General features: G+C 37.1%; 1 protein-coding gene across 1 annotated transcript; it reads right to left on the bottom strand.

The window, feature by feature from the left end:
* Positions 1-3,483: 3,483 nt before the first annotated feature.
* On the bottom strand, positions 3,484-5,750 carry fzd8b (frizzled class receptor 8b). The gene has a single exon (XM_079379222.1). The coding sequence runs from the start codon at positions 5,573-5,575 to the stop codon at positions 3,872-3,874; it is 1,704 nt and encodes a 567-aa protein (XP_079235348.1). The 5' UTR covers positions 5,576-5,750; the 3' UTR covers positions 3,484-3,871.
* Positions 5,751-13,190: the final 7,440 nt, after the last annotated feature.

Raw genomic sequence — 13,190 nt, 5'->3', positions numbered from 1 at the left:
GTCTTTACTGAACTGATCCGCTCTATTAAGAGAAGCCACTCTGAGGTGATACAGATGATCAGAGATCGAGAAAAGGCTGAAGTGAGATGAGCTGAAGGACTCTTGGAGCAGCTGAAGCAGGAGCTTGATGATCTGAGGAGGAAAGATACTGAGCTGCAGCAGTTTTTACACACAGACAATCACATCCATTTCCTACAGGTAACAGATTTGAAAAAAGGGAACTTTAGGATGTTATTAAGATTATAAGGAGATTTTTGCTGGTCAACAGGATTTTACATAATCTTGAATCAGTTTGCGCTAAGTTTGTTTTTGAGTCTGAAAATATTTCGGAATTCTAAATGCGCTTGACCACTTGAAAACTTTATTGATTTTGATCTATCCATTTATGTGTTTTTGTAGCGTTTCCAGTCTCTCTCTGTTCTTCCTGCAGCTACAGAAAGCATCAATATCAGTTCTTTCTTTTCTTATGATGATGTGCCAAAATCCATCTCTATGCTTGAGGATCACTGCAAGGAAGCAATAGAGAGTATATTAGGTAAAGGTAAAGTATATACTGGAGATTAATTACCTTTAAAAAAAACGAGAACATGATACTTACGGTGTTCCTGAACTCATATCCAATAACACTGCGTTTTCATGTCTCTCATAATGTAAGAATAATATTAATACTGCAATGAAACGATTATGATTATAATGGGAGTTAATTGCAGTAAGACGGAGTGTTAAGATTGTTAAAGTTTTTATTTGTTTGCTGCATAGGCCTACAAATGATTAATTGCACACATCACAACTCATATTGAAAAAGTAGTGTAAATTTTAATTTGATTAGAATTTTGATTATTGCCAATGTTTTCATTTTTGGTAACATAATATGGCACATAAACATTCAGTCAGAGCAATGTAAGGTGCATCATTCATTGTATTTGATGGTTGACACATACAGAAAGACTTCCCCTTTCTACGTTTAAAACCGCATGATGAAAGAAAATCAGTTACTCAATAAGAAGACTGGTCTCTCTCACTCTTAATTTTATTTATTTGATTTTTTTAGTATTATTTTATTTGATTTTTTTTATATGTCAGGTCCAAGACCAGAAGATTTGAAAGATCTTCCTCAACATAGAACCTTCACCCCAGCCAAGACTTCCACCATTAGACCTGTGAAACAGAACAAGATGAAGTTCACTCTGTTTACTGCTATTTTTTTCTCTATGGGGTGGATGAGTATTGAGGTATCAGGTGAGAATTCGTTAGCCCTTAAGAGAAACATTGTGTGTCATGGTGACTCACCTGAATACAATTACTGATGTTCTTCTCCTGTAGATGATGAGCATTCTAATGGTCGTCCAGTAAGCTGCTGTCTTACTGTGTCAAACATCAGAATACCAGTTACAAATATTGTACTATTGTACATTGGACTATTACATACAAGGGCCAAGAATGCTGTGTTCTGTCAGAGCTGTAGTGCAAGTTCACATTTATCATAATATATCACAATAAGAAGTGTTACACAGATTCTGTAATACATGGGTATATAATTCAATAATAAGAGCATTGTCTCCCCCCCCCCATGTATAGGTTCCACACCATCAAAAATAAAAGTATTTGTTCAGATTCACATAGCAGCTGGGCTAAGTATGCAATGGCGATAGTGGATAGCAGAAATCAACTGAAAAAGGAATCTTCAAAAGAAACTTTTGTGTATGATACAATTACAGCAAACGTGATCCCAACTACACCTACAATACAAAGAATCACCACTGAGGGTAAGATACCAGACAGCACACACTCTTCATGATAACCTTCAAACTAGGTTTTTGACATGGCCTATTTTGAGAAAACAACCTTTTTTGCTTTAGTGCTGCTTAACAGCATAAACAAATAAATAGATGATGAAAAAAAACGTTTACTTTTTTTTTTTTTTTCTCAAACAGGAGATGGACATCCAGTAAGCTGCTGTTATACTATGATAAGCACCATACCAGTTCGTCGCATTCCGTTGCATATCATCAGAGCTTTAAAGCAAGTTCAGAGTTATCACAATATGAAATTCAAAACAAATTTAGTAATAAATTGGTAGATAATTAAACCATGACAGCTCAAAATTAAAATATATATTCATTTTCGTTTACAGGTCTTGCAACAAGAAAGGGCTCCACAAGATCCAAATGGGGATGCACAAGCTAAATACTGTAAAATCAAAATGTTACTTTTCTATCTAACAGCTTTAAAAAAAATTCTGTTTAATATATATATATATATATATATATATATATATATATATATATACAGTATACTGATATTGATTGCTGAATGACTTTTAAATCTGATAAGTGTGCAAGGTGACTATATAAAATCAACACAGTTTTCATTCTAATTGTGCATCTGTTATGCCATGTAAAATCTTTTTATTCAAGCATTGTATGATGACTTTTTTGTATTTTGTGTATTGTTAATTTGAAATGCATTTACTGCAACATGTAAACTTGTTCATATTGTTCTTGTACATGGGGGCTATCAGATCAGCAACAGAATACATTTTTGAAAACGCCACAGAATGCATGTTAATCTGATGTTATACAATGGCATCCAGACAACTTTATAATGATGCAGCTTAAAGACCTGTGTGAAAACTATTATTTATTGCAGCAGTCAGATCATATCAAACTCTAACCCCTGACCCTAAGCCTGTACAAATAGAGCATAGCAGAATATATTTGTGGGTAGTTTATTCTAGGACTCTGAATGCTGGACGCTGGATCGTGAATAGGTTGAGTTTTTTTTTTCTCCCAGCTTGCTAAACATAAAGGAAAGTTGTTTGAAAAACTAAATATTATATATATAATATATATATATTATCATATTATCCTAAAGTAATTTATTAAAATATTGCCTGTTCAATATTTACTTTCAAAATATTTTTGTACAGAATATATCATACACACAATATACTGTATATTGTAATGTATACAGTATAAATTGTATCAATGTAAAGTTCATTACCTCAAAATGTGTAAACCAAAAACTAGTAGCTTAGCTCCTCCTTTAATAATGCTTCTCAATAATTCTTCTTCAATTAAAGTCCAGTCAGTGAAGCTGATTTTAAATGATTGTATCATCTTACAGAGAATAGCCAAAAGCTGCTGGCACATTTTGCGGGCAAAAAGGTCCAACAATTTGAATAGTATATCAAATATTGAAATCACCTTAAATTCTCCACCTTACAAGTGTGATGAAAATTGTAATTATTTTAAAAAATTATAGTATTTCTTTTTTATTTGTATGTCGGCCCTAAAGGCTATGGAGAAATATGAATCATTTTAAACTCTCAAACAAAATGTTCTATTATTTTGAGCAAAGCCAAATATTGTCCTTCTAGCTGTTGTTGCAATCAACAGCTACTCTTCCACTTTAACACACATGAATGTTTGTGAGCGATATGAGCTCTCTGTAAACATGAAATACACATTTAAAAATGCTTTGGTAATATTTCACATATACTGTTTTATTGTCAAAATAGTTTTCTGTCAGAGTAAAGGATAAATACACACAATAATGTATAAATGTTAAACATTCCATGTCGTTGTTTTAACAATAGCATCTTAATATAAATACATAAGAAATATAAAACCCGTATGGACATTATTAAAGGCACATTCGGCTGTGATTTATTGACTGGCATTTATATTAGTTTAGTTGAAGAGACTGATCACACTTGTTTGTTTTTTTTAACTCCAGGTAATATTGTCACAGTAGCAGGCTATTCAATACAGTGACGACTTCTTTGTGTCTATGCATCTCTCATATATGTCAGGATCAGGAAAGCAGCAGTTGATCAGTTTGCAAAGTCTTTTAGGAAGTTCCGCTTTTATCACACTCGGGACAGTGGCATTTGTTTTGGAGCGCACAAAACCGAGCTTGCTGTACCGGACCTCCATGTCAGTCCCGTGCTCGCGTCACTGTAAACCGAACCGCTCGTGCCTTTACTGCCCCAGATGCAGCAGCGGCGCGTGCAAAGGGCTCGCCACGAGTCCAAAGTTTTACCGGACCACGTCCACGCACCCGACGTGATCCCCACCAAAAGGCACATGAAATACTTGAGCATAAACACGGCGTAATCCGGTTTCGGAGCTTTTCTATCCAACGCATGCGCGAGTTCCCACGCTTCGCGATTGTGCTGTTCGTAAACATAACAAGCCACAATCACCATTGCGATGACCGTATGCAGGACCGTAAACACCCCGATGCGAATCATCAACCTCTCGAGTTTGTCCGTTTTCGTTCCTCCTTGTTTAATAACGCTCCGTATCCGAAACATAGACACGAAGCCCGCGAATAAAAATACAGTTCCTATAAAAAGATAAATCACCAGTGGCGCCAGCACGAATCCCCACAGGTTATCCAGGTTCTGGTTGCCCACGTAGCAGATTCCCGCAACCGAGTCCCCGTCCACCGAACTCAGCGCGAGCGCGGCGATAGATTTGACGCTCGGAATGAGCCACGCGGCCAGGTGAAAATACTGCGAGTATCTTGCGATCGCTTCATTTCCCCACTTCATCCCTGCCGCGAGGAACCACGTAAACGTCAGGATCACCCACCAGATGGCGCTTGCCATCCCAAAAAAATAGATGAGTAGAAATACAAGCGTGCAAAGCACGGGACCCGTAGTTTCATAGTGGATGTGTTCCACCTCGTGATCCTGATTGCACGCGACTCTTTCGTGGCCCGCAATGAGTCTGATGATGTACCCCACGGACACGAACATATAGCAGGCGGACAGGAAAATAATCGGACGCTCGGGGTATTTAAACCTCTCGATGTCAATAAGGAAAGTGGCAACAGTGGCGAAGGTGGACAAGAAACACAAAACCGACCAAACTCCTATCCAAAATGTGGCAAATGTCCTTTCCTCCTGAGAAAGATAGGGGTTGTGGCATGGCATTGCGCAGTTGGGGATCTGTCCGGTCTTTACCCGGTTATACAGCGGATGGCGGTCACTGCTCAGGGTCACCATAGGCGCGCGACAGTGACACGAAGAAGATCCATCACTGCTTTTATTTTTCCGGTTGTATGGCTTCCCCGGTCGGCTGATTGGTTTTGGAGCAACTGGTGATGCTGTAGCATCAGTCCTGTTATAGTCCATACACAGAGTGTTTGGATCTCCCTGCACGGGGAGAAGATCGCATCTCATTCGGTCCGGCCACGGGAAACCGTATTGTCTCATCAGAGGCGCGCATCCCGCTTTCGCCCGTTCGCACACGCTCCTGCACGGCGGCAAAGGCTTCCTATAGTCCTCGAGGCAAATGGGCGTGTACAGACTGCAAAGAAAGAAGCGCAGGTCCGGGGAACACTGGATCTCCACGAGGGGCCAGAACTGATGCACCTCAAGCCCGGCTTCATCCTGGGTGTCGTGGTTGAATTGGTTGGGCATGTAGGTGTAGTTGTAACCGATCCCTCTGCACAATGGCACCGAAATCTCCTGACAGACCGGCTCGCGAGCACACACGGAGCTCCACAGTAGCAGGACACAGAGCGCGAGTGGAGGCCAGTGGGACCCCTGCATAGGCGAGTCCATCCTCGGTCAGTTGCACACACCCGCTCCCGGTCTTCTAAACAAAGGATGCGCTTGCATGTGAGCAATGTCGTCTGGTTACATAAATTTAACACTTAATTAAACTGATAAAATGTATTCAAATTTGTAGTAGGATAAACTGATAGCAAGTGCAATTCACTACAACGTCTAGTTTGTTTTGGCTGTCAAATAGTGGAGCGTGTGTCTATTTATACAAAGGATAGCCGTGACACGCCCCCTTACCTCGGCACCCAATCATAGAACTCCAGGGGCGGAACCTTACGATAATTTAATCAAGCATCCCCGGAGAGTTTTGAGTAAATGTTTGAACTACCAACAGTTTGTATGTCTTCAATTATTTTACCTCTGTTTACATCCCACCCTGTGTCCAAACACTGAATTTGTGGTTGTAAACAAGTCTCATGGCATGTTTAGTTTGTTCCCATCTCTCCAGAATGAGTATCCTCTGCCAAATGAAATTACTGCATAGTTGAACTCGCATTTATTAGATTTAAAAGGAGACAAAAACGCGAGAGTTCTACCAAAGACACAAAACTGGCACACCAAACGATCAAATGCACTTTTCGTGCCAGTAGAATGCAATGTAAGTCGCTTTGGATAAAAGCGTCTGCTAAATGCATACATGTAAATTAGGGCCGGGACTTTAACGCGTTAATTTAGATTAATTAATTACACAAAAATAACGCGTTAATTTTTTTTAACGCATTTTAATCGCACTTATTTTTGCACCGCGGAACGTCACTGGATGAGTTTCGGCGGACCGATTATACTGGAGCACCAACTAGCGTTCAGAATTCCAAGAACGCAAAGAACGGACTTGCGTTCTCGTGGAGACCGGTCTTGCCAAGCTTCCTTGGAAGAACGAACTCGGAAGGACGCGAGAACACAGAACGCACACTTATGAGAGTAGGCCCTTTTCACATGACGTCACTCAACGTCCGTTTTGAGTCGAAGCAGGGTATTTTTACTTCCGCCCGCATAGTAAAGCGCTATCGCTACCAGTATGGAGTTCAACCAGACACTTATACGTCTGCCACAAATACGATTAAAGGGTGACTGCAGCTTTCTACTCTCGTCCTCATTCAAGACGAGGCGTCTGGCATCTCAAATGAACTTACCGAATATATCAGCGAGATTTGCCGCTTGAAGTCGAGGGAGGAGTTATGAACGGAGAAGTTGTACTTTCTGATTTCCGCGACTCTTGCGCAGTGTTTGCTGTCTTTATTTCTGTTAGATATATTTGTCAAATACGTTTTAGATATTTGCATGTGGTAACAGAAAGACTATACATTCAATAATTTATGTACTGCTTAATACAGCGTCTGTGTGTACAAGAATATTCAACATAAGCCTGTACTATTTAAATATCAATAAAATGGGGTCTATATTTTTCCACTTTATTTTGATAAACATGACACAATTTAATTAATAAATAAATAAATGTGTCATTCTATGGACATGTCCATTTTTCTGTCCCTAGCCTTTACAGAAATATTACACTTGAATATATAAAAATAATTATTTTTATTTTACAATGAAACAATGTTATTTGAACAGTTACACCTTCTTGAGCCATCAATGTGGCAATATTTGTTTTTAAATTAATTATAAAGAATTCCAAGCACCACAAAACTGCTTGTAACTTACTGCATTCCTGCTTAACTGGCCGCATAGTCTCAGCATAAGAAACGGCCAATGAACAATAAATATTACAAAATGTCATAACTTATTAAAACATTTCATACTATTATAGATATTACTTTCATATAATTGTATTGTTTTATTTTACAGCGTTATATGTTTTATTGTTAAGATTCATTTTAATATGCCAATAAAAATGCAGACTTTCTCCGGGTCTTATAACTTTATTAAAATTAACCAAAACAAAACGATAAATGTTTACTTTCAACTTGAAGAGCCGTTAAGTATTTGTGAGAGCGACTTTAAAGCTTACAGGCTTCCGTACACTGGCCACCCACAGCGTTTTCTGGGATTTCTAACGGCTCGATTCTCTCAAGTCTGCACTCGATGCATCCTCAGTTTCAAGAACATATCCGGGCACTTTCATGCATCCTCTGTACTTGCGTTCCTGAGAATTGGAACTGAACTTCGACGGTTAATGATGACGTAGAACGAGAACACAAGGACGCAAGATCGCTGAAGAACGCATATTGAGAAACAGCCAAAAACAAACCACAGTGAACATGGACAAAGAAGCTGATGAGACCGCTTTGGTTGGCCCTGTGGATGGGAAATTTAAAAATCCATATAAAAAAACGTACTTCTCACTGTTCTCAGGTCAAATATTTATATGCGATTAAAATGCGATTAATTTCGATTAATTAATTACAAAGCCTCTAATTAATTAGATTAATTTTTTTAATCGAGTCCCGGCCCTAATGTAAATGTAGAATAATGCCCGAATTCATGCAAGGTTTTACGTGACATTTATACAGTGCCCTCAAAATCTGTTTGGACACTTATGCAACTTTTAAAGTGATTCATTGTCTTCGAGTTTCAAGACAAAATGCCAACCTCACACTTTTCTGTTTTTGAATGAAATATTTTAGGAACAGTTTTATGTTAAATTTTAAAACAATAACCCGATACTTTTAATTATTAAAATGAAACATGAAATAGAACTTTGCCTGGCCTTAGGTTTAAAAATAAAATCTTTCAATTGACTTTGTCAGCAAGGTTTTCTATCAGTTAATTAGGCCTAGATGTAAATAAAAATCAGGTCAAACCATATAGTCTTAATTTATTTACTTAAAATGTATTATAAATATTTACATGTGAGAGAAAAAAACTTTTGTGATAAAATATAGATGAGAACATCTGGACTTGTTAAACAGATCAGTCCAAAGTAATTCCTCAGTGACACGAGAACTTAATGCATGCATTAAAAATACATTTGCTAAAATATGTGAGAAAAGTTAGTTCTGGGTGGAGGGGATTCTTGTCTTGCATCTTGTTTGCATATGTCACTTGCAATCAAATTCATTCATATAATGTGTGATTAAGCGTCCAAACATCTTTTGGGGCCACTAAACGCAATTCAGACAAGAGCGACTTCTCAGCGCGTGAAGTTGTATGTGCTCTTGTTGACAGCGCTCGCGGGGGGAGGGCTGTCGCGCGCTGCGTGCTTCTTGTTCGCTCTAATTGCGTCGCTGTTGTTCTGTTTAGCGCCTCTGCGGGGGGCAATTACCGTACAAGCCGGGGAAAGCTGGGTGGTGCATGTGTGAATGCACTGGGTTTCCTGTGTGTAGCAGTCTGTGGATACAATGCATACAAACACACGTTCTTTAAGTCTGTTAATTAGTTGGTACAAGTCCAAAACAAATTGAATTATTTATAGACAGAAGTAGTGCTAGTTTACGAAGTTAAACACTTTTTCTCCGGTGAATATTAGTGTAGGTTCATTTATGAAAGTTAATTTTTCTGTAGCCACAAACCTTAAAGATTTGAGATATTTTGGCACACTGTGTGAGGTAAATTGTCGTGGTAACCTGCCAGTGCATATCATATATTATGGGTTTTTATGCAAATCTTTAACATAATGATTGGTAAATTACAACAAAAAAACTATGTAACATACAAAATATCAAACGTAACAAGGGATTTTTATTTAAATATATATATATCGTGTGTGTGTGTGTGTGTGTGTAATACTTGTAGTTTCAATCTTCCCAACTATAGCTTCACTGGTTTTATTGGTGCTCTTAATTGGATCTTTTTGGATCCAATTAAGTCACATTGTTTATTTTTATAAGACAAGTGAGCTGCTTTTTAAGCCAGCCACTGTACGGTTCTAATAATCATGAGTTTTTTATTCTGATTCAGAAGAAGATTTAGTTCAGTGCATTGAAAGACAGAGAAAGAGACAGTGTGTGTATCGAAATATTGCAGCCAGAGCCTGTACTGAATAACACAGGTGGCTCACAAGTCACCAACATTTTCTCCTCTTTTTTCCCTCGGGTTATGATAATACCTTGAGTCTGGATACACACTGGCCTCCAATTCCACATCACTGCAAAATGCACTGCGTTCAGTTTCTTTCACTCTCCCTTCAGAATGTGTCTGTGTGATCAGATCAGCTCAAGTTTCCACCTGGCTTACAAACACAGACACACAGCAAGGAATTTTTATATAATAACATTTACTATAATAACATGCATGTTTGTACTTGATGCAAAATACTTAATGACACTTAAATATAAGGACACTTTAAGAAAATATATTCATTCATGTGATATGTATGGCAAGTCATTAGCAATCTCATTGACTTATTGTCTATCACACTGTGTTTGTCTGGGTGGGAACTATGTGCCTTGTAAACACACAGCCTTTGATTAGCTGAACAAAGTGTGACAATCTTTGCATGTATTAATTTACATAGTAGATGCTTCCAGCGTGATAAATACTACAACAAAAGTTATTGATTTTAAAAACACTATTAAAAATAAAGGTTCCAAATGGGTTTTCAACACCAGTGCCATTGAAGAACCATTTTGCGCCCCCCCCCCCCCCCCCCCCCCAAAAAAAAAGAGAACCATTTTTGAAGAACATAATATTCTGAAGATGCTTCTCTACTCTAAACAACCTTTTGTGCAGTTGAAAGGGCTATTAAAGGTTCTTCTATGAGCCACAGATGCAAATAAAGAAGCTTTATGTTTAAGTGTAGCAAGATAGAAATGTTACAAAACACTCACAGAATTGCTAAATATATATATATATATTGTATAGATATACTGAATTTGCAATATTGACTCAAAATGACTTAAAAACAACAAAGTTGACCCTAGAAAGACTAATAAAACAGGGCTAAATGACACCCACACAACACATCTATTTTAGACAGCAAAACAACCATAAATTTCACACACACAGAAACCCTGGCTCAATTCCACATTAAGCAGCAGTGATCCGCTGTAATGTTTGCTCCTGTCAGAGTCTTCCTACATCTTCGCTGTCCTTTTCCCCCTTCTACCTTCTCAAATGCATTCACCGGATTCCTCACCATGGCAACAAGCCCACCCAGACGGCACCTGGCAGTCTAGTCTGAGACAAACATGCACACTGTTATGGGATTTCCAAACAAAAAATTAAATCTCTATTTAAAATGAGAAAGAGGTCACTTGTAGACTAAGTGCATAACTCATATGGACAACTTTTATTTGTCACTTTGCAGCTTTTTAGCCCCATTCTCTTTCTTCAGTATATTAAATTAACCAGCAAGGATATTACTCTGAATATAAAAAAAAAGCTTACACTTTATTTTAAGGTGTCGTTGTTACTGTGTAATTATACATTTAATTATTACGTATTATGAATGAACTACTAATTAATAATATGTATTAATGTACTTATATGGTTAGGTTTAGGATTAGGGCTACTTGCATGTATTTATGTATAATTGATTATATAATAGTAAGAACAAGTAACGTATAACAAGGGCACCTTAAAATAAAGTGTTACTAAAAATCTTTTTTTTTTTTTTTTTGAAGGTTATACTAGTTTTAAACAACATGAGGTTAGTAAATAATGGCAATGTAAATAAAATCTCACTTCACCATTAACCACAGTGTCCGTGCTGTTTTGCATGTCTCATTTGGGCTTTTACACCTGCAGAACTGACTGTGCATCCAGACTGCTGAACCCAGTTCATCCTCGGCCGAGAAAGCATGACATGGGCCACTCATGAAGAAATCCAATCAGCCTAGAAACAATGCAGTCGTATCCCTTAATACCGAGAGAGAATATTGAAGGCTGTGTTTGGAATGGCATACTTACTGAATACTACCTATTATTTGAAGAAAAGGTAGGTAGTATGTGAAGTACACAATATGCAGAGATTTAAAAAGTATACCACATTGGTTTTGCATTTTAAATCCCATTTTCTGTTAAAAATGGGATAGGTATTATGGAAATGTATTAATGGGATAGTTCACCCAAAAATTACATTTCTGTCATTTACTCACACTTAATTGGTTTCAAACCTGTGAGATTCTTCCTTTTGCAGAACAAAAAGTGTATGGAGAACACTAATATATTTCGTCAATATATATCTTTGGTCTTCATTTTGAACTATTTTTGACTTTTTTACATCACTTGGTTGACTTTATATTACATATTGAATATATTAAATAAAGTCAATAAAGGGATGTTAAGAAATAGTTAATATTGTGGTTTATTTCTTTGTAAATTTTTGAGAAAATAGTTTCAAAATTAATCCCGAAGATTTTGTTTACATAATATATGAGTGTGTACTATGCATATTTACTATGCATATATAAATACACACACATACAATATAGATATATTGAAAATATTTACATCTATTTACATGTATACATGTATTTATATTTATTCATATAATCTATATTGTACATACATATATTTATTATATAAAGGTAACATTTTTCTTAAATATATACACTCTAAAAAAAATGCTGGGTTAAATACAACCCAGCGCTGGGTAAAATCATAGGTATATATGACATATATGGGGTAAAATATGGACGAACCCAGCGATTGGGTTGTTTAGACCCAGCGTTTGTGTTACTGCCCAGAAGGTCGGGTTAAACATTTAACCCAACTACTTGAACTGTTGGTTGAAAACAACCCAGCATTTGTTCTGTCCAATATTTACCTAGCACTGGGTTGTATTTAACCCAGCATTTTTTAGAATGTAGATGCATGTGTGTATGCACAAATGTATTATGTAAACAAAAACTTTTATTTTGGATGCAATTAATCCTGAATAATCTTTTGACAGGACAAAAAATATATAAATACCTCATAAATGTTGCATTCAGTGTTAATCTCTAAATGAGACATTGTGTGTGTGTGTGTGTGTGTGTCTGTCATTAAGTCTCTTGTATACAGTCCTCCACGTTTTAATAGAAAGTCTGACTGGAAGTATTGCTCTTGTTTTTCTTTTGTGTATCTAGTGTTCTTTACTTCCTCTCAATGGCTTTTCTTTTTCTTTTTGTCTCCCTCTCCGTCATTCTTACGTCTGTTTAGTTTGTCTTCTTCCATTCATCTGTGGCTTAAGACCTCTGTCTCTCAGACTCCTCGAGGCACTCACGTCTCTCCTCCCCTCTATTCTCTCTCTCCCTCTTCCTCATCCTGCGTTTCATTCTCTCCTTCCCCTCTCCTCTTGTTCTGGTCTCAAAGGACATAATTAGGCAGCATATTCAGACAGACACATTTATGTCTCCACAATAGCCTTCTCCACATCTCTCACTGCATGTCTTTCTAAAGCCTGTTAAATGGCATGGAATAAGAATCAGTGAATGTGTCTGCTTAATTAGAGCAATAAACATCTTCCTTCATGATTGACTCTTCCAAAAGAAGAGAGAGGCAGACTAAATGTATTATGATGGATACGCTGCAGGACATAAGATATTGTGTGGAGGAATGTTTTTAAAATGTTTTCTATCTATCTATCTATCTATACTCTTAAAAATAAAGTTGTTCGTGTTTCAATGAAGAACCTTTAACATCCATGGAATCTTTCCATTGCACAAAAGGTTCTTTATAGTGAAAAAAGGTCTTTAGTTTCAGAAAATGTTCTTCACATTATAAAAATGGT

This window comes from Barbus barbus, assembly GCF_936440315.1.
Source record: "Barbus barbus genome assembly, chromosome: 26".
Taxonomy (NCBI): Eukaryota; Metazoa; Chordata; class Actinopteri; order Cypriniformes; family Cyprinidae; genus Barbus; species Barbus barbus.
The sequence above is the reverse complement of the archived record's forward strand: the minus strand, read 5'-3'. Positions and strand labels throughout refer to the sequence as shown.